Genomic DNA, 23109 nt, shown 5'->3' on the forward strand with positions numbered 1-23109 from the left:
GTATAAAAAAGTAGATAAAAGAAGGGAAAAGATCGATGGCTTGTAAACTCTTCCCTCAAGGAAATATGTTGTTACGATACTGCAACAAATAACAATGAAAAGTGTGAGTTCTGATTATATTCCAAAGTTATGATAGTCCTGTATTAAATCCAGATAAACTCCAAGTTGGTAGGCGAAGATTCCGTAAATAAATGAATGTATAATTGCTCTTACAATTCTACTTATATATAACAATGTGCAGTCTAAGTTCTCTGGCAGTAACTTATACGCGTACAGTCTCATTAATTAGCCCAGGGATCATGAACTTGAAACGTACAGCAAGCTAATGCTGTAACCTATTTATTGATCAAGATCTGGGCCAACAGTATGTTTATTACATGTATTGCTTTTTTTTATAGAAAATTTAAGCTGCTTAACTTGCTCACCAATCAAATTAGGCACTGCCACTGGCCCCTGCTAAATCAATAGTGCTGCTATATATCCTTTGGCGATGACAACACATATATTAAGTTCAAGTTTTTGAATTGTCATAATTTATTTGAAAATACAAGTGCTTTCGTATCAAGTTTCAATCACTAATTCGTATGATATGAATTTCATATCATATGAAATTAAGGTTAAAGTTCGGGTCAGATAAACCTTAATCACTAATCATTTCATTTTCTGTGACTTGGGCAAAAAATTAAGGTTATAATTATGGATATAGCAAATCATGGGAGTAAAATTTCATACTGCTGGCTAATATGTCTACTGTATCTGTTTCTATGGTTTCGCATGTAAATCATGTTTGACATTCCCAGTTATCTTATATGGTGTTCAATGAACATTTCCAGTTGGCCTACCTTACACAAAATTTGTCATAGATCTATATGTATTCAAAATAATTTGTATAACCATATCACATTTAGTATTTAATCTTAATCCTTATAAACTCTTTATTTGTATCTTAATTATTTTAACACTACCTGGCGTAAAAGACATAAGGTTATGCGAGATGCAAGTATACTCTGTTTTTCGATGCCGTCGGGAGGGGGGGGGGGGGGTAGCGCCCTCTTTCCCGGGATACAGCCCTGGGAAAATGAATAAAAATCATACTACACATGATCCAGCTGATATGTTGACGTTCATTGAATCCATTGGTGTGACGAAATTGACGGAATCCTCCCACGCAATCAAGAGCCAATCACAGACAAGTACCACCGCTTTGTGGTTCAATCAATTTGCATACAAACAAGATGGCGTCGTATTTTTCCTAATCGGCTTTCGCACAGCTGAAATGGAATCACAGGACCCTTCGAACAACTGATTTTGACATCTCAGCTATGGATAGAAGTAAGTTCGTTTCGTAGATATTTCTAATTTGTTATATTTCATATTGATTGATGTTTTTATTTTTGACGGAGGACACACAATTCGGGAGATCCAGGGCCCCTTACGAACGAGTCCCAACATGTTTTCCCCCCGTATAAATAATGGAGTATTCTAATCTGTGAATTTTAAGTGGCGTTGCGCATTAAATTTTGTTCAAATTCCGCCCCAATTTGAATATTTTGTGTCCTTAAATCATGAATAAATGTATACCACTTTCTTCTATGAATGTCATTGATTCTAGCAATGGCATTTACTTTGTCTGGTATTAAGGATTATTGATAGGAACTGATGTTATTAGATGGGAAGTCATTTTGACAGTTTCAAAAAGAGATCGAGGTCTTGCTCTCGCCTGGCTCTGGCTCTACTCTCAACCCGCTACCGTATGTAGTCCCATCAGTGTATGGATAGCGGGGAGTAATTCCACCGCCTTTGCGGTGTGGGTTACGTAGACTGGCTTGACTTGAGTTGACCTGGCCTGTGCTGGGCTAGACAGCTGGCAGCCGTCTGTTTCGAGGAGTTTTTTATTTAACATTTTTTTATTTTTTAAATTTCTCCTCATACACAGACGGCTCGCTATCGTGCAGCCACCATGTCCATGATTAGGGGACTTACAAAAATTAGGGTGTCTGAAGCCACACTGAAAAGTGTCAGCATAAGACAGGCTGATTTAGGGGAAATATGGCACATTTTTTTCGGGAAGTTCAGGCTAATAGAAAAATGTGATCTGAATTGATTATTAACTTGTGTTTGGCATGTATGGAAAGAGAAACTTCAGGGGCTTCTTTTGACAGTAAGGACAAGTTTATATGATCATTTTTTAAATAAGGATTTAGAGATAAATTGCAAACCCTTATTTGTGTGTGTGTTGAGATTGCCATTTCCCCATGCGTTTTCTATGGGAAAATTAATTTTCTGTTTTGCACAATTTGTTCACTTTGTCGCAATTTTTCATTGTGATCTGGTTTCCAAATCTTTATAAAAATCATACCATCAGAAAGAGCATAAAAAATCCTATTGGACTCTTTATGGACAAGTTTTTGGCACATTAATAATGAATTTATAACAGCTCTCGGAAGCTAAAAATTTGGATTTGTGTGTGTCCATTTCTTAACTACACAGTCTATGGCAGAGAAATGCTGAAAATTGACCTAATTTCATTCTTCTTTTTTGCAGCCAATAATTGGATTTTTTTCAAAAATGTTACATTTCTGTCAGTCTGAAGTTAATTTCTCTTCAAATTCACAAAGAAAATGTGATATCATCTTGAAATAAGAAAAACAATTTTTTTCTCCAGACACCCTACAAAAATACAATTACAAATACAATGCAAAATCCCCCCGTCGGGGCTCTTCAATTTTTGTCTTTAATAAATCAAACTTTTGAAAATTAACACGACCGAAATGCAAATTAATATTCCCTCTTGGCATTAATTGCCAAAAAACGGGGAAAATCAAGTTAAAAGGAACAAAAACAGTGACTTACCTCGGCTGTCGCGCAACTTCACTGCCCTGTTTTATCCGATCTTAATACACATAAACATATGGCCATTGAGTCCCCTGTACAGATCGCGCTAGAACTTCGGTCTCTGTATTTGGTGAGTGAAGCCAACGGAGTTCAGCTGAACAACTAACATAACAGAGACCGAAGCTTTTGGTCTAGTGCTGGGCACTAGCCCTTTGCCTGACTCACTCAGTCTTAGGTTCGTGTGAGGGCATACATTTATCTGATGCTAGGGCCAGGGGTCAGGTGTCCAAGGCCAGGGCAGGCTGAAGCCAAGGCAGGGCAAGGCCTACCTCGAGCAAAGTTCGTGCAGGCTCCACTCCACTTCACTACCGCTACACTACTACGCTCCACCTACCCGAACTTCGAGACCTTGAACTCGATCTGATATTCCGTGTGACAAAGGTGGGATTTTATGGGGGGAAAATATAAAATTCATTCAACATCACGATCTTTAAAAACAATTAAAACTAAATATTCTTTACACAAAGTTTCACTTTTCCATGCTTCTATCAGTCTCAAAATTGGTGATTTAGAGCCAATATGAAGTTCCTCACACGTATAAATAATTCGCTGCCGATTTCAAAACATCGCATGTGGGACCCGATACCTCGCGCATAACGCATCCGCATGCGATATTTTGAAATCGTCAGCATATTTATATTTACATGTATTAGTGTGAGGAACTTCATGTTGGCTCTAAATCACCAATTTTGAGACTGATAGAAGCATGGAAAAGAAGTGAAACTTTGTGTAAAGAAAGAATATTAGTTTAAATTGTTTTTAAAGATCGTGATGTTGCATGAATTTTATATTTCCCCCCATAAAATCCCACCTTTGTCACTCGGAATATTAGATCGAGTTCACGGACTCGATGTTCGGGCAGGTGGAGCGTAGTGTAGCGGTAGTGAAGTGGACCCTGCTTCCATCTCCCAAATTTTTCGTCTAATTAGCAAAAGAGGGTGCGCGATTTATCTTCGTATCAAAGACACTACAAGGGAAAGACTAGGCACAAAAACTATTTTACACGTAAATCGATGCAAAGCGTTACGCGAAGTCGGCAAAGTGTCCAATATTTTTGCTGTAAAGACTTTGGTGGAATTTTAATTGACAAACGAACGGTAGCACTTGCGGGGCTTCGTTCAAGGTACATGTACATAGAATTTTCTATATTTTTTTTTGAATTTGTCATCACTTTGAATATTTTCCAAAAAGTATTATCGTCAGCAAAAAATAATATAAAAAGTATGTTTTTTAAGTTATTGCATTTATTGGTGTCTCTATTTTATCAAACAATCATTGGAATTGCGGATACAATGAATCTAGAATCTAGTTTTTTAAAAATACCGACAAGCTGAATTAAGGTTGTGAATTGAATTAGCGCCGCCAACGACCTTCCTTTTATTTCCGTCGAAGAGACATGCTAAGCCTCTTTCCAGGCCGAGGTATAAAGCAATTTTGCTTTTAATATCAAAAATATTTAAATAATTGAAAATGGAACGCTTTTCACCAGAAAAAGCCTTGGTGAGTAGCGGAATGGGTTTCGGCTCACATTATTTGCGTTATGAAGCAATTTAAACCGACAACTTCAAAATCCACTGCGTAGACACGTTCGTTGTGCGAGGTTAGTATAGTTTGCAAAATGTACTTAATCCCACAAATAGTAATTTACGGGGTCTTTCAGGATATTTTGCCTGATAGTATCAGTTTCAAAGATATTTGACAAAACTTTTCTTTAAAAATAATTTTATTGTAATATTTAACTGTTGGACATAATATGAGTTTGATGATGATGATGTAATGTGAGCAATGAATGAGAAATGGATTGTAAGACTGAGATCAAATTAGAATTTTCACGAATAAGTTAGAAGGGGGATCAAATTTCATGGCCCCCCTTTATGTTTTTCCCCAGGCCAGGGGTTAGAATATATTTGGAAAGTATAATAGATCTGTATATCTAGATCTTATGTTTTCATAATAATGGATTCAGGGGGCAAGGCCTCCATTTTTTTTTTGGGGGGGGGGGCAGGGACGGGGGCTCATGATCCAAGCAATTCAAAAAGAAATTGGGGGTGGACGACTTGCTGAATTTTCAATACATGTATCTGTCACAATTGTGGGGGCTTGCTTTCGTAGGTACCTGGGAACAGGGGCTGATCCAGGATTTTTCAAAGGGGGGGGGGGGGGAGGAGGACACATTTTCCCGAGGAAAAATTTGACAAGCCCCCCAAAAAAGGTTTCGACCAAAAATAAAGCATTTGGTCCATGAAAAAATTTGACAAGCAAAAAAAAAAGTCTCAAAGGGGGGGGGGGGGGGCACACTTCTGTTTTAACAAATTTTTACATTACAAATTTTAATTGTGCCTCTCAAAGGGGGGGGCATGGGCCAGCTTTGCCCCCCTCCCCTGGATCCACCAGTGTGTGGGGGGGGGGGCTGATGTCAAAGTCAAGGATTGATTTAAGTTTAGAAAGTTTTGCACGAATATGGCTGTCTTTCCCTTTTTTGTCTTTCTGGATTGTATTTTCAATCCTTCTTTCAGTGAAAGGGAATTATGAATATACCAGAAATATGTACCGTACATGTTTTCATGTTGTTAAATGAATTCCTTGTTCTATGATTCTTCTAGTCTCTTGATCTCTGTATGAAGTGATTTGTCAATAAATTATTACTGTACATGTATCAAATATTTTAATTGCTGTTTGTCAATGTTGATGTCACTGAAAGAATCAACTAAAATATACATGTAGTAATAATAATTTCTGGGGAGAAATCACCCTGACCCCCCTTTTTTAAATTTCGTTTCCTGCTTAGCAAGTGTACATGGATGATTCAGAACAGAGTGTAGGGTAGGGGCAAAAGAAAAAAATGACCTGGATCATCTAAAAGAAAATGCTCAGATGTTACACATAAATTTAGGCACCAATTCCCACCCATTCACATCCACATTCACAAACACATCTGAAAAAAATGTGACACTGCAGCATTTATTTGGCACTTTATATTTATTGTGGCATCAAAGGCACACATTAATTTATGCATATATATGATTTTCATAAACATAGAAATATATTTCAAGAACATATTTGAAATTTTGAATTATGAATATGATGAAGTTATAAAGTGTACACTATTTTGTATGTTGACTCATCACTGAGAAAATCTTCACAAAGTTTGACGAAAAATCATGCATATTGCACCTAACTAAATATGCATTAATTTGCATATTCAAGGTAAATGTAAAAATAAAACTTATGTTACAATTTACTTGTTGTGATGGCCAATGCCCATGTATACTAAGATCAAGACATTTGTTTTGCAAGAATTGTGGTTTAAGTGGTTTTCCTGGGTAATATGTTCTGAGTTAAAATAGGAAACTACATGGGAAAGTTCTTCCTACCTGACATGTATAATCTGTCTGTGGTTCGCAGGCCTGGTTATTTGTGACTTCACTCAGTTTCTGTCCAGAGATATCTACATGTAACTGCCTTGTGTACCTGATTGAAGTTTAAGAACCTATTCATCGATAGTAAAGTGGCCAAACCCTGTAACTCTTATTGGCGTTCATGAATGTCAATAAACAGATAGAAATATATATTATCCTCAAGAAGGCAAATATTATTTAGAAATGTCATTGTCCACAATGTTCAAATTTACCATGTTTGCTCAAAATGTGTGATAATTTATGTTTTTATTTTCACTTTTATTTCACAGATGATTCCCGATGCAAGGGTTAAAGGCTCTACATACTGTAGCAGCCGAGGACATACAGATCTACAAGGCCAGGAACTGCCGCAAGCCAGCCCTTGACCTCAGGGGTCTTTGCCTCACACAAATCCCTGACTCCATCTGCTGTGGCATACTAACACAGTGCCTTACATCATTGGACATCAGCCAAAACAAGCTGAAATGTGTGCCATCATGTGTCGGTCAGCTAACGTTATTGCGAGACCTGAGGGCATCTCGCAACTTCATAGAACAATTGCCAGAGGACTTTGGAGGCCTAAAGGAACTCAGTTTCATAGACCTTTCTCACAACGAACTCAGACATATTCCATTGAGCCTGGATAATCTTGAGTGCCTGCAGCATGTGAACTTATCTGGGAACAGAATAAGTGAATTGAGGGACAGAACTTTTCATCTGCCCAGGTTAAGAAAGTTTCATATCACTAGAAACCCTATAGCTAATGTACCTCAGGATGTATATTTATATGGATTGCAGGCAATCCGTTGCTTCTTTGATATCACTATTAGTGTGCCACAGCAGGACTGTTGGAGTCAGGAGGATTCATATTCTTCACTGTGTGAAAAAATTGCTCATCTTAAACTGAAACATGTAGAAACTAAACAAACGGCAGTTGTCCATGGCTGTTCTTCATCGAAGCCTACATACCGAGAAGATTCTCACAATGAAAGGACTAGTGCATTCAGAATAGTCAGGAATAGTGCCGCAGGTTCGCACAAACAACTCCAGCGATTAGAGTCAGATGGCCATGTCTCCACAAGTGACTATGGTTCATGTACAGGATCAATGGGTGGGAGTGCCTTTCAAGGAAAGCAGGAAGATGATGCAAACAGTTGTTGTGGGGACCAGGGAAGTGATGCTGAAGATGTTCCTCGCATGATAGAGGAGGAGATTGAGACTTGTGATACTTGCCATAAACCCCTGGTACCTGAAGTTGACTTTGAAGATGATGAAGTTGTAGACTTCATTTTGCCAAACAGAGCTAGGTTTCTGAAGACTGGCAATGCAGCAGTTCTTATTCCTGAACACAACAAATCAAACATTTTGCGAACAGATTTCTTCTTAGAACTTCTAGGAGACATAAAGTTTGTTCCAGAACTTGGGGATGATATGGTTCATGCAAGTTCAGTTGCTTTTCTTGGCCCCCATGGAACATTATTCTATGAGGACAGTCCTGCAATCATCCGGTTGCCCCTTTATCTGGATGTTGGAGTATCGCAAGTGAGGTGCTTCACAAGCAACACAGATGACATGGAAAATCCTTTATGGATGGAGGTACCTACATGCGACTACAGGGTATATCAAGGATACGTGTTGTTGAGAACGAATCACTTTTCTTTATTTACCGTCATGTTGGATAAAGTTACCCCTACTGTTACAAGAGTCATAAGAAAAGATGAGGGTGGAAAACTTGTGGTAGATCAGGTTCCTGGAGTCAAGGTTGATTTCCCTGAAGGATCCCTATCCGAAGATGTTACAGCTTCTGTTAAGGTCTTCTGTTCAGAACTTCCTTCTCATCTGAGAACAAATCTTCCCATGAGAGATGCTTTTGCATCCCCAACGGTGGTGCTTCAACCACATGGCTACTTCTTCAAAGTGCAACGAGACTGCAAGGTTACTGTTGAGCTGCCAATACCAAACTACAGTAAGATAATTCAGCAATTTGGACATGAAGCCCAACTCTCTGTATGGCATAGCCCAACGTCAGAAGAAGAGCCTGTATCATGGGAACCACTGAATGTCAATTATCGTATCAGAGAAGATGCAAATGCCAGTTACTTCATAGCCATTCCTGTCGAGCACTTCTCCTGGCTGACAGCCATCTGGAATGGGATCAGAAGTAAGCTCAATAACACCGGAATGTCACTGGGCTTCTATTCTGGAGGAGCTGTGAGCATGAAATGCCAGGCATGGATGCTGGAGAGTTCAGATACAGAGAAGTTTGGTCTCGTGGTCATTTGTCATCTAAGTGATGACAGCACCATGCAGGATGTGGGCAACTATGCTAAGAATGTTGGTGGCAGCCTCAAGCCTGTTGCAATAGCACCTGGTAAGTTTGTTATTAACACCAATCAAAGGTACTGTATTGCTCGTTAGTGATTTAGACAGGGGTTCTTAATCTTCTGTATGCTTTTTTGCTCAATTTACAAGTGCACAGAACACTTTTGATGAAAGTATTTTAATGTTATTTGTATACGAGCATGTTTTTTTTTATAATTCTAATTAATTCTAATTCTTATTAATTCATAATTGATTGTAGTCGAGATGTTTTGCTTGTGAAAATCAAAGATTTTACAATGTTATTGCATGTCTTGATGTCAGAATCATTGTTACCTCTCAGAGTTTAACATGTATGCATCTGATATCAGTCTGTAGCTGAGTTTCATGAATTTCCAATGTAAATTTCTGTCTACATGTAGGTGGAGATATTGTTGTGAAACTAGGACGTTCAGACTACTTTGAGGCAGATACCCGGGCGAGTGAAGACCCTAGTTTGGAGAAAGTGGAAGCCAACTACAGGGGTGGTGAGTTTGAGATGCAGTTTGCTTGCCGCTTCAAGGGAAGCAACAAACCCAAGGAGAGGGAGATCTTTGGCAAGGTGTTTGTGATGCGAAGGAAAGAGGATGGCTCAGAAGAACGTCTTTTTGAATTCAACCTTATCAAGGTAAATTTATACCATCAATGTCCATGTAATAATTTTGGCAAGTCAGATTCTGTGTAGTTCCAAATTTTAAATGAACAGACTTTTGTGGTACCAAGAGATTTTAAGTCTGGAGACTCACCCTTTTCTTTTCAGGATCGAAGAAGAAGCAAATTAAACATTTCATCAAAGATGCTTTATTGCATTGCATTTTGTGTATTGGAATACTCCTTTACCATTAATGAAATCGTATAGCAGACCTTGAATTTTTGAGATTGCTAAAAATTTCTTCTGGGATTGGTGGGCAGGAAATGTCCCCTGTTGAAGTTGATACTTTACTAGGTTGATTCAGTGATGAGTTTGTGCAGGGGTCTGAAGCAGTGGCTACTAATGAGAGCCATACCAATGTCTTGGGCCTATTTTCACATATTACTTGCACGTGGCAGGTAGTGAATACAGGTCACAGGACTGGTGACAACCGCATGCATACTGAGAATGAAGTGCCTACAGTAGGATATTATATTTTGTCATTCACAAATAATAATGATAATAATAATAGCTGTATTTATAAAGCGCTTTTTGCCTGAGGATACAAAGCGCTGCTATTACCCCGGCTTTAGCTAGAGCTACCATCACCGGTGCTTAGTACATGCAAGGAATTAATCCTGCCGTTACCCATTCACCTCACCTGGGTCAAGTGCAGCACAGTGCGGATAAATTTCTTGCTGAAGGAAAACATGCCATGTTTAGGATTTGAACCCACGGCCCTCTGTTTGAAAGGCAAGAGTTAGAACCACTAGACCATGACGCACCCGACAAGACATAACAAATATTTTCTTTGAATTTCTCTGTTAAAATAAACATAAATACATGTACATGGACGTCAGTCAGAGAGAAAATGTACATACCCAACTCTGTAGGTTTGATCATTTTAATATTTAGTGGAAATTCAGAAGTTCAGTGTTGTGTCAAATATTTGAATTTTTAAGGGCATTTAGAAAAATGTGTAGATTTCTATGGTTTAACCCTATCTAGGCCGGGGGAGGCCCCCCCTCAATGATTCGCACAATATTTTCACCGCGCGAAATTTTTTGACCGCGCCGCTCGGTGACTTTTTACCTTCAAGACTTGCGCATCTTTTGAGACCAAATTTGCGACAATCGGGTACGAGGTTTCAAAATTAGGCAACATTTTGTAAGTGCATGTCACACCGAAAATTGTTAAAAAACGTGATTTCGTGTACAAAGTCGATGCAAATTGTGTTTTCAACCCATAATCATAATTGTACGATTATTTTATTTTTTGCTGGTCTAAATGGATTTATTTTATGCTGTTTATGATCTCAAAAGAGTCCCCAACAAAGTTCATTGAAAAAACAATAATAAACAAAATGTCTAAAAAACAGAAATACATAAGAAATTGCAAAAAACGATAGAATATAAGAAATTGTTCGATATTGCATATTTTTTTCATGTCCATTTGCTGAGAACACCACAAAGAGTTTCTACACCAAAAATTAGAACATTTATTTAGGGAATTAGAGGATAAAGTATGATTTTGCATACTAATTACACATAAATTAGCATAATTAATAGCAATTTGCATGAAATAAATTGATACAGAATTTTGTAGATTATGTTCCAGGCAAGCTGCGTGCCAATTTTCGGCGCGATCGACGGCAGAGATCTCCAAAAATACCCGGCCTAGATAGGGTTAAATCGGCTTCATTATGGCTGAAATACATGACCATGTGCATTAATAATAGCAGGGCCCGCTGGTAGAACAGTTTTCGAAAAACCCTGGGTAGATATACCTGTATTATTATTAATGTATCACTAGGCGAAGTAAATAGTATTGAGTATGTATAGCTCATTTGTTCACCAAATATTCCTGCTCAGCCAGGTGACCTATTCCATGAGACGAAGGTAATATATAATATAGTCCATCTACTAGTATCTGGATCATAAATGTTAAGTGTCCTAATTTCATTTACAGAAGAGTGATGAGCCTGATGATACTCCTGAGGATCCTTGGACAGCAGCCTCCCTCAAAGAACTTGCAGGTGAGAATCCTCTACTAAGCCAGACTTACCAATGTAATGGAAAAAGTACCACAGGTCTCGGGCAATTTGCTCCCGAAATGGCTCAAAACATTCCACCCAACCATTTTCCATAAACCTTGACCTTTACAAGAATTGAGGGTCTGATGATATTCTAACACAACATGCAAAATCTTAACAATTTGTGCAACTTCATGCCCATGTAGAATAATAGAGTTTGATTACTATGAACATTCTGTTTCTGGAGACATGCATTGTACAGTATGTACTTGTACTCTTTAATTGGTTTTTGTGCAGTATCTATCAATCATTACTTATTATTCTCTACTATGTAAAGACCATGAGAAATGCTATATTCTTGATCATGCTGAGTTGCCAAGGGATGATATTTTGCATTGATTAGAGATGTTGGGAAATCAAGTTCATAATCACTACCTGGTAACAAGATTCAGCCATGAACAATAACATATTTTCTATGATGCTCCATTCAAGCTATTGAAAATACATGTTAGTACTTTGACCTCTGATAATTGATATTTGGTTCTTTTCCCATTGATCTAACTGTTATCTGGTGTCCTTGAAGTTATTAAAGTTTGAATTAGTTTGAACAATTATGCTGAGTGAAATTGTTCATTAAGTTTGTTCAGTGTTTGCTGATGGGTTATTCTATTGCATACATGTACCTTTCAAGTATCCATTTTTTTTTGTAGTTCAATGCAAGGTGAAATAATGAAAAGTCCATGTGGAGAGATTGAGACACAATCAAACTTGATACAAATTTAATGTTGTTAGATAACTCATTGTCATGTTATTCTTTTAAAACATCTCTTTCTTAACACTACTAGACATGCACGACATCACTCAGGGTGAGAACTGGAAGCAGTTTGCCCGTGCCCTTGGTTTCAGCTACCAGGTCATCCGCACCAAGCTGGGCCGGGCTGCTGACCCCTTCTCCGAGATCGTATCAATGTATCGAAGACAAGGAGGAGAGTACGACGAGTTCATGCTTACGCTGAATCAAATTGGCCGCAAGCTTCGGATGAACGATACCTCATCAGAGGAATCTGCAGCACCAAATTCAGGAGGAGCTCAGAGCTGGAAACAAATGTTGACTCTTAGGAGTTGGTTTGGAGGTGGAGGCAATGCCAGTCCATCGCAGTCAAGGTCACGCTCCTCATCACCTAGGAGTGTACATGAAGATGATGAATGCCAACGTGAGTCACGAATATGAATTCTAAAGTTTAGAATCTGTGATTTCTTTTTTGAATGGGTATTCAAGTTTAAGTCTGGTGAAGATTTTAAAAGATGTAGATAATTACTGTAGATCATGGCTGAGTGAAGGTTGCTTTTTAATTTTGTAACTCAGTGCATACCAGAGAAAACAGAAGAGTTAAATGGAATTTATGTGCTTATGTGATGCAGTTTGGTGACTTCAGCTTATCAATAATTAAGTTAAATGTACTGTACAAGTGTGCAGAATAAAATTACATGTCCATGAAAATATTTGTTGTGCAAATAGAAATTGCATTGTGCATTTTGAAGAGAAATTTTGTTTTATTTAGTATTTCCTATAATTGTTTTGGTCCTTGAAGCAATTAGGAAAAACATTCATAATAATATGTGTCTGTTTAACACTGGTGTGTTGGCTCAGTTGGTAGAGCGTCCGTCTGATAACTGGGAGGTCGGGAGTTAAAACCCCGGCCAAATCAGACCAAAAGACGTTAAAAGATGGGAGTTCCTGCAACCCTGTTTGGCGTTCGACGATTGAACTGATAGAGCCTTGTCGATCTGGTGCTGCACAGCAGCTGCCGGGCCCACAATCAATTGGGCAAAGCAAATTTTTGGAGTATATCATTTCATGTCTATTTCGAACAATAAAATGTGGATATCCATTTCCATTTCCATTGGATTTCCATTTCCATTGAATGTCCTCATGTCATAATTTGATAAAATTTTTGAATTCTGTCTTTATAAATCAGCTGGACCTAGTGGTCTGCAGAATACCAGTAGAAAACGTCAGTGTCCAACCTGTGAGGCAGAGCCTGTGGTTCCATCAACCCCATCCCGTTTCGGCAAGCGTCTACGCCTCTCACCCACCGCATCTGAGTCCTCAGGGGGTAGCGACGACCTCATGCACACCCTTCGTGTCAACCCTGATCAGTCACCACCCCGCACTCCCGGGGGAATCTACTGTAGCCTACCCAGCACTTCCCGCTACTCGCCACCTCACAATACCTTCCACCAGGGTCCGTCTAACGTCACCCTCGTGTCCAACCGCAACAACGCTCCTGTCTTGACACCAGGTGTTGGTATGTCAGGCATTGGAGGCATGTCTAGTATTTATGGCGCAAGCACATCACAACTTCCCTCAGGCAGTGCCCATCTTTTCAACAACACCCCCTACACAGCAGTCCCGTACGGAAGTATTCCTAATACAGCACAACAGGTGAGAAATTCATGAATGATATGTGACATATTTCTAAGGAGGGATTTACATCTTTGTACTTAACATTTATCAAATTTCAATGGTATGTGGTATTTTTACTTTTAAGGATTACACTGTATGTGCATTTTAATTGTAGTTATATGCTTGGTAGAGAGGGTTTTATGATTCATAGCATCCCATTGTCCTGATTATCATACCATTTTTTTCATACAATGTAAGGATATTTGACATTTTGAATGGATTTTACGTTTCAGAGTCAAGAAAAAAGCTAGAATGTGACTATTAGATAAGTGGGAGTGACTTAATCTGAAGGGACTCCTATTGAAAAGTGCTGTCAAACCTGTGATAAAGACCCCTCTCTACATGTATAGTAGCCACCTGGCAATAGTGACCACTAAAACCAATTCCCACTGTGGTGGATTATATGTGTAAGAAGCTGTCATGGAGGCCCCATTTTGTGTTCCCCTTGGGTAGTCACAATAGACAGGTTTCATTATCTTTGTCATGTTTTATTCTATTGTTAGATTATACCATCCATGGATATGTGATATTTTTTGCGAGTCAGATTCTGAGTAGTTCCAACTTTTAATCGAACAGACTTTTGTGGTCCCAAGAGATTTAAAGTCCGGAGACTCTCTTGTTTCTTTTCAGGATAAAAGAAGAAACAAAATAAACCCCATTTTATCCAGATGCTCTATTGCATTGCATTTGGTGTTTCGGAATCACCCTTGACCTGGAATTTTGGAGATAGGATAGGCAGGGATAGGCAGGCAGGAAATGTCCTCTCTTGGTGTTGATACTTGTAGGTTGATTCAGTGATGAGTTTGTGCAGGGGTCTGAAGCAGTGGCTACTAATGAGAGCCATACCAATGTCTTGGGCCTATTTTCACATATTACTTGCGTGTGGCAGGTAGTGAATACAGGCCACAGGACTGGTGACAACCGCATGCATACTGAGAATGAAGTGCCTACAGTCGGATATTATATTGTGTCATTCACAAACCAGACAATAAATATTTTCTTTTAATTTCTCGTTAAAAGTAAAAATGAATAGACACAATAGACAGGTTTCATTATCTTTGTCATGTTTTATTCTATCGTTAGTTTATAATTTAAGGTATGTTGTTATTTGTCTTCCAAAGACCTTGCCGAATGCCCTGAGTGACCAAGAGAACCTACTTCGTGCCAACCCTCAAGAGATCAGCCAGACCAACCTCTACCACATTGCCTCCCTGATACAGAACAACTGGGTGAAGGTTGCCCGCTTCGTCCGTGATGATGAGACCTTGGAGACAGACATTAAATCCATCAAGGAGAACCACTCCAGTCCCGAGGAGCAAGCGACCCAGATGCTCCTGCAGTGGAGGGAGAAGTGTCCTGACCGGTGCACTAGAGGGATTCTCTATGGAGCACTTTGCGACTTGAATCTGAAGTCTGTTGCCAAGAAGTGTGAGCAAATCTACAAGAAATCCAGATGATAGGAAGTAGGCAGCTTTCATTCTGGAGGCACGTATATGTAGCTTCTTGAATGAGCATTCAATCTGGGGGAAATAGCTGTGTTTGGCCATGTTGAAAACAGGTGTGTCCTAATTCCTCCTGTCTTGCCATTTGATTACTTTCCAGTCTTCTAATGTCATTCATATTCCTACCTCCACAGTTTGTTGATTTTCAAATTAATTCAAAATTTTCAACTGTAAAACAGTCCATTGGTCAAAATAATTGTGTTCTGTATTTGGCAATCAGCTATATATCAAATATATAAAACCTATCATATATGTTTCAAAATTCTCAAAGGTTTCTTATTGAATGGAAATGTGGATGTTGGTAAAATTGCGAGTCGATTTGGCCAAAGTGCAGGAATGAAGCAGGAAGTCTATCAAGCGGGACTTTTAAAATTGATCGATGGAAAGTTGATGCTTACAAAGCTAATCAAATCACTGAAATTAAGCACCATGGCAACAAAAGCAAACATATTTGTGTAGTCGATCATCATTGAAAAATACATTTTTGGATCAAGCTTTTGTTTTTATTGTATGATAATGAATTTTTATTTTCTATTGCCAACTGTAATTGGGTATGAATATGTATAAGTTTAGTAGACATCAAGTTAATTGAATTCATGCAAAGTGTGGAATTTATGGCCAAACATGGATGTGCCCTGGTATTTCCAGCAGTGCTGATATATTGAGATGATCACTTCAAGGTTTCTTGTTTAGCGATTAGGTTAATACATGTATATTAAAACTTGCAAGCATTCCAAGCATTATTCAATTGTTCTTCTGTAACCATCGCTTTAATTATGACTGATGTATGGCAGATCTTCAAAAGTATACAGTTATTTTGTCATAAACTCTGTTGTGTTATAATAGCATGAGTTAAAGTTTTTGCATTGCTCCTTTTATACATACAGCTAGCTCTTCATGACTTGTGCAGTAGTACTTGCTGTTGAGAAGTAGGGTAGTGTCCCATGCTGTACTGCCAAAGTCAATATTTTATAATTTTGTAGTGCTGCATGCCAAATAGTGTTTTATAGGACTTATGGATGAGTGCTGGTCACTTACTTTTCACCATACAAGCCCTTGAAGTGCTGCAGCGGTGACATAGATAATGGCCTTCTTTTGAATAAGCCTGCGGTCTTTAATTGTGTATATATATCTTCAAAAGACATTGCATGCGGTGAATTATCCTTTATGTATAAAATGAAAGAGCTATTGTATCATGTCATGAGCATTACCAAAGCATTGTCTTTGAAGATTTAAAGCTACAGCCACATTGAAATAACATCAGTTTTAGTCCTGAGCAACGCAAATTAAATGTTTTTTCATTTAATGTTGCAATATACATACCGTAAGGGCACTAGTATTCAACCCGTTTGGAGAGTTTCCTCAAATATATAGAAATATAGAATTTACCTGAATTTCAGACCCGTCTTATTTCCAAGAGCAAATGCTGGTTATTCTTTTTCCGTTATTTTTTTCTTCAACCAGTTGACTGTGTGCGCGGGCGATCGAATTATACAGCAACGGATTTTGGTACTAGTATTCAACCCGTCGGCACTAGTATTCAACCTAGCGATGAAAGATGGCCCTGTCTCTCAATCTGTCCTTGTCCCATCCGACTATGGACTAGACTATTTGAGATGAGACCAAACAGGGAATTAATCAAAGCCAGAGACTTACATAGATCTAGATATAATTTAGCAATCTAAACCCTTTTGAGATTTGCTATCAATCCTGACTAGGTTGAATACTAGTACCATTCAGTGCAAAAGGCCATCGCCGCATAATTCGATCCTCCGCGCATACAGTCGACAGATTGACAAAGAAAATATCGACAACAGATTACCCTGGAAATAACAAAGGTGTGAAATTAAGATAAATTCCCTATTTCTAAATATTTTGGGGAATATGTCAAAATCTTTGAATTATGCCGGGTTGAATACTAGTACCCATACGGTACCCACTACAGTTATTTTATCTTGATAAGTTCTTCCAATTTTCTTCATAGTTAATGTCACAGCTACGTTGCCAATAAACAACAAGATTACACTGTGACTCCAAATGTTTTCACTACAATGATAAAAAAGGTCATCATAATTTGTATCAATCTGAAACATTCTGACGGTTTTTTTTTTTTAAAGAGTGTATGAATCAAGACAAATTTCTGATACTGTATTGTATTACTATACCCACCAATGTGTGATTGATCCAGCATAGGAATGGCATTGAGGGCGACAGGTGATTTTGGCCTCATGACAGCGCAAGCTGCCCCTAATACTCCCCCAAAATGCATGCTTTGGGGTGACCGATCTATCACAAACTAAAATCAAGCTTATTGAGAAAATCAATATTTTAACTATGGCAGAAAAAAATGATATTTGCTTTTACTACATAATGGCTCATTACCCCTAAAAAGCAGCAATTAAAATGAAAGAAATAGCCCCCAAATTCTGCGATGGTCCCAATATGGAAAAGAAGATAGTCTCTAAAAAATTAAAGCCATTTCCTACCCTGAATTGATCTCGTACAGTCCTTTTTTAAAATATTTTCTCAAGAGGAGTTTTCAAAATTTCTCTTCACCTGAATTCTTCTTTATCAAGTATAATCGCAAGCAGGGCATTTACTAATTTCCACAAATGAGTTTTCATTTTCTTATAATACATTTACTTGTATATAGTAGATCAAATTGAAGGCCAATATTTATTACCACATTGGAAAAAGTACATTTTGAACAGTGGCAACACACTTTTGAAATAGCCCCCTCTAGTTTATCTAGATTATTATCCATAGGAACAAACTAATTAAACTGTAGCTTGTATACATGTGTATATATTTTTTTCTACTTGGGCCAAATGGAAAAGTGCAATAACAGATTACTCTTCATGATATGTAAAGTTGTTCATTTCACATTTCCCTCCACTTCATTTACTGTGTATGTGTGTTGTGTCCCCGGAAATTTCACAATATATTCTTTGGCCCTGCGCCCCCACCCCCTTAGAGAAGTGAACTTTACCTTTCCTTAAACAGTATAATTTCCAGTTCAGAGGATTTGCCTCGGCAGTAGTTGTTGTAAATTTGATCATCTAATCAGATTAAGCTAAGAAGCTCTGCTTAAATGTTGTTCAGTTTTACAACTGAGTCTCCACTGTGTTTTTCTGCAACAACAAAACCTACATGTATGAAGGTGGAATATCAGATATCATTGATTCATTTGGATAACAGATTACAGATTCCTTCTTTCTATACATTACTTTCATCTGAGAATGGAGGTACAGTGAAACCTGCCACCCAAGGGAAACAGAAAATGGCCAGTGTTGACAGGTGGCCTTTATAGACAGGATCTTTAACACATATTCCTTTCAAATGGGAGATGGTTTGGCGGCTGTTAAAGAGCGTTGGCCATTGAAACAGGTTTGATTGTACTAGGTCAGAATGTTATAAGCTTGTCTAGGTAAGTCTTGTTGGCCCCTCCCTACTTGTAATCCTTTTTGGCCAGCTCATCTCTTATCCAGTTACTCTAATTTGTGCTACCCACCATGTAAATATTCATTGATGCTTTCGATATTAGCTGACAATTTTGACAGTTTTTCTCTGCACATGCTGTATGTCAGTGGATGGGTTTAATCGTGTAGCTGATCTGCTTGGACTTCACTGTCTTTTGATTTTCATTATTACCCCTATAACAAAATGGGATCAATTTGGGATTCTGCCCAGTGTTCACATACTTGCATTTTGCTGTGCGTAAGTTATTAATTGAATTGTAAGCTGATTAAAAAATATTTTGCACAAAATAATAAAATATTCAGTTCTTGTACCTGTATAGTGCAAATCATCTACCATTTCACACCCCTAGCCACTTCCAAAGGGACTTGGATATTACTATCCTGATATCATGATGTATCTAGCCTGCTGGTTGTATTGTAGGTAGCATCAGTTGCCCATTAGCCCATCTTTCATTGTTATAGTGTTTCCAGTAATAGTCAATGCCCAATTTGTTTCCAATACCCACCTAGACGGTTGTCTCACAAAGATATTAAAAAGAAGCTTTAATTCATATCTAATTTGACATTTTATCAAACTTGTTATTTTATTGATGACTATGCAGTAATAATGATAATGATAGTAATAATAGTAATTACATTTCTATAGCGCCTTTTCTCGGGAAGGTACAAAGCGCATTTAATGCATGTTTCCTGAGCATCATCTGGCCACTTTGGTAATATACATGTATAATCACATGCATATTGAAATGATAGTTATGAGCTACAGTTGATTACAAAGTAAATTCAAATTCTGTCGAGGATCCAATACGCAAAACCACTGTTTGGAATAAATCAAAAAGATGCTACAGGCATTTATTTCCTCCAATACATTTCCTGTAATATTAGTGCATTATGAAAATATATTAATCGATGTCACTCACTAGGTTGGCTGTAAATTTTTGATCCACCTTGAATGCATTATGGAGTTTTTGTAGGCTGAGCCTTGTTCATGTATGTGACGTGACAGACATATATAATGAAGTCAGTGAAATTAATCAGTGAAATTAATTGATACTATACTATGCACAGATAAATTTTGTTAAAATATACCTGTATACTTGCACATTTCTTCACCAAATATATTGATGAAGTATATCATTGTGACACCAATACTGCCTCAGTTAAAGCTTACTATGAATATGTTTTAAATAAAGAAAATAGTACACTATATGAAGAGGTATTATAAAGATATACCAGAAATATTTCAGTGATCTCTCTGCCAACTCCTAACCTCCTTCAGGTAATAGTATACAAATAATACACACCTTAGAGAGTATTAGATATAATTATACTGTGGAAAAGTTCTAACGTGCCTGAGGCATAGCCAAGGGCGTTTGGACCATTTCAAAGGTGACAAGTGTGGATAATCATTCTAATGCCCGGGCAAAACGATGTGTATTTTATGTTTTACAAGGTAGTAAAGTGGGTACTTATTATTTGATAAACCTTCCTCATCTCAAAACCATGACCAGTCAATAGAACAAGTTTCAGTCATTGCCTGTTTTAGCTGAAGTAAAATACTGGTCATGTGATAGATTTCAGCCAATCATTTGACTAGGATCCACATCACCATATTATAATTTGCAATTGATTGCAACTTTGGAAAGATCACTTTTGATTTGCTATGGCTAATCAACTTTTAACTTTCATTTGCAAGATACAGGCCCAAAATCAATTGCAAATTCCCAATTTAATCGCAAGACAAATTTATGATTGATATTAAGGCTTAATTTTACTTGCATTTGATAGCATGTTTCTTGCAACACTCTGCCTGTTATATTCTCTCTTTTCCTCTATGTGTTTGCTGTGAACTGATACATTATAGTTATATGTCACATGTTGATTGTAGATTATGAAATATTGTTATACCTGGATGGAGATCATTTGGATCGCTTACATGAAATCAAGTATTTGTCTTTTTTTCTGCTTATATTCTGAGGTATTTACTTTCTTTTGATTTTCTCCTTTTCTGATACAGTTGTCAATTGTGTGACTATGTGACTCATAAAGCTTTGATTATCTTGATTTTTATCACTCAAGGCAGTATCATGATTATGTCTGTTTTGTATATTGGAGAGTATTATGTGTGAAGTGTTTTGATTCTATACCCGGCCTTACCATTGTGTTCCCCTCAGTTAATTACCATCCCCTTTTCGCAAACATCATGCACAAATGTTACATTTTTTTGTTTTACTTTGAATCATTCCAATATGTAATTCAGCCATACATAATTGACCTTGCTGAATAGCTACATATTTATATCTGATTGTATTCTTTGCCCAACACTTTGTTTTATTATTCTTATGTAAGTGTGACAGTCAAAAATTATTCTCTTTTGATAATGCTAATCTTTATAATCTAAATTATAAATCATAATGTCACCTTGCCCTTCAACTCATTTTGAGCCTTTTTTTATCAACAAAAAAAAGAAAAGCACATTGTATTTGGACCTTATACATTTTTTTTTCAAATGGTAATCCTTTTTGAATGAAGAATTGATTTTACTGTGTGCTACATACGCTTGGCACCTTCTGATATTGAGACAAATACTTGAATCAAAGTTCAAGTAAAGCGATACAATATTTTTCTGATAATGGTAATAACGATAAACTTCCCCCATACATTAATATGTATGTAAAAATAGAAAATTGGATTCCTCAAATGTGTTACAATTCTGAATGTAGACATGAAGTTTTTGTTGAAGTAGTATTATTCCAAACTGTATATAGTGAATGTAAATTATTGAAAGAGTGTTATTCTTCAGCTTGTGTACATTCAGAGTATCTTATTCAATGTACTTTTTGTAAAATATGAAAGTACTTTTCTTTTTCTTTTTGTAAAATGTTTTGTACAATATGAAATATTTTAATAATATAGTTCCAATGCAACTATTGACATGATTTAGCTGAATTCTACTTGTGTTCATTGTTAATACCTTCACTTGCCATGTATATTGTCTTATTTACACATTATGCACTTTATGACATACTGTACATTATGCAAAGCAGTGAGTTTCTATTGACTGCATGGTACATGATTAGAGATCTTTTCATCAGATACAATATCATTAACATGTCTAGAATAATTTATTTCATGCCGAATTACAGTCACATTTGAATGATTCAGAAAAAAATGTCGCAACGACAAAGAAAGTTCATTACCAAAAACCAATGATTCATTTAAATTGGATAATTTACATGTATATGGCAAGTGAGGGTAAATAGCCTCTGCACGTTGTATGTGTTGGTGGTGAATATATCGAAGTGAATGAGAGAAGTGTTGATTTTGACATCAATTTTGAAAAGCAAACCATTTCAAATATCAAAATGCAGGTACTTTACTCCGCCTCACTGTGATACCAGTTAAATTCACCATTTAAAAAATCTGTATAGTGCATGTAAACAAAACCTTACAAGGATGTAATAATAATAATAATAATAATAATAATAATAGGCATTTATATAGTGCCATCTATCTAGAAATAATCTATTTTGAGGCGCATTGTTTATTATTATTATTATTAACCCGGCTTTAGCTCGAGCTGCCTTTCAGGAGTTTCAGCGCTTAGTACTTTCAAGGAATTGACCATGTAATGTAAAAGGAAGAGAAAAGATGCTACCAGGAAATCACTCTTCATAGAACTTTAGAGGAATAAACGTTGAGAGAGGGAGAGCTCAGTGACATGAGTAAAAAAATTTCAGGGGGCCAGGTGTGATGTAGTAGTTGGCTAAACATTTCCAAGGCTGTGGGCGAATGAAGTGAGTGAGCAATTATTTTTTCTCAACTTTTTTATACAAATATGTAATTTCGGGATAGTTTTTGGAATACTATTCAGGTATCAATTCTCACTCTTTTCCTTTTTATGTTTTCTCTGTTTTCTTGGTCATGATTTTAAATTATTATTTGTTTTGTATTTGGAGTGGGGACCATGGCCTCTCCCAGCCCCCTTGGTACGTCAATAATGATAGGGAAACGCATTGCTCTATTGCCACTGGAAATTCCATCCATGAAATCAGAAATTATCCAATGCGATAATCGGGAAATCTCAAGGAGAAGCCAGCGTTCAGTTTTGCTCTCTTATACCAAAAGAGGGTGGTAGCCAATCACGAAAACGATTACATTCACTATTGGGCAGATTTTTTTCTTCTTGTCCGTGTGTGTGTGCTCGTTTTCTTTTGATCAACTTTTTGTTTGTTCGCTGCCCCCCTCAAAATGTTTAGCTCATTCAGCCACTGATGGTGAGATAAATATTCAAGAGATTTGACAAGTATCAAAATAATTTTGAGCAAGAGATGAAGTACTGTGTAA

The 23109-nt window shown here is 37.3% G+C and overlaps 1 protein-coding gene across 1 annotated transcript; it reads left to right on the top strand.

The window, feature by feature from the left end:
• The first annotated feature begins 1206 nt into the window (after positions 1–1206).
• LOC129270537 (uncharacterized) lies at positions 1207–17479 on the top strand. The gene is made up of 7 exons (XM_064105920.1): positions 1207–1332; positions 6584–8664; positions 9035–9279; positions 11251–11317; positions 12160–12528; positions 13294–13760; positions 14903–17479. Exons 2-7 carry the CDS (start codon positions 6594–6596, stop codon positions 15236–15238), a joined length of 3555 nt encoding a protein of 1184 aa, XP_063961990.1. The 5' UTR covers positions 1207–1332; positions 6584–6593; the 3' UTR covers positions 15239–17479.
• Positions 17480–23109: the final 5630 nt, after the last annotated feature.

The sequence above is a fragment of the Lytechinus pictus genome, chromosome 10, assembly GCF_037042905.1.
Source record: "Lytechinus pictus isolate F3 Inbred chromosome 10, Lp3.0, whole genome shotgun sequence".
NCBI lineage: Eukaryota > Metazoa > Echinodermata > Echinoidea > Temnopleuroida > Toxopneustidae > Lytechinus > Lytechinus pictus.

Excerpts from the sequence above, each read along its gene's own strand:
- LOC129270537 (XM_064105920.1), top strand. The coding sequence starts at position 6,594 with ATGCAAGGGTTAAAGGCTCTACATACTGTAGCAGCCGAGGACATACAG. Across the intron at positions 8,665-9,034 it reads GCCTGTTGCAATAGCACCTG|GTGGAGATATTGTTGTGAAA; the intron begins GTAAGTTTGTTA and ends GTCTACATGTAG. Across the intron at positions 13,761-14,902 it reads TTCCTAATACAGCACAACAG|ACCTTGCCGAATGCCCTGAG; the intron begins GTGAGAAATTCA and ends TGTCTTCCAAAG.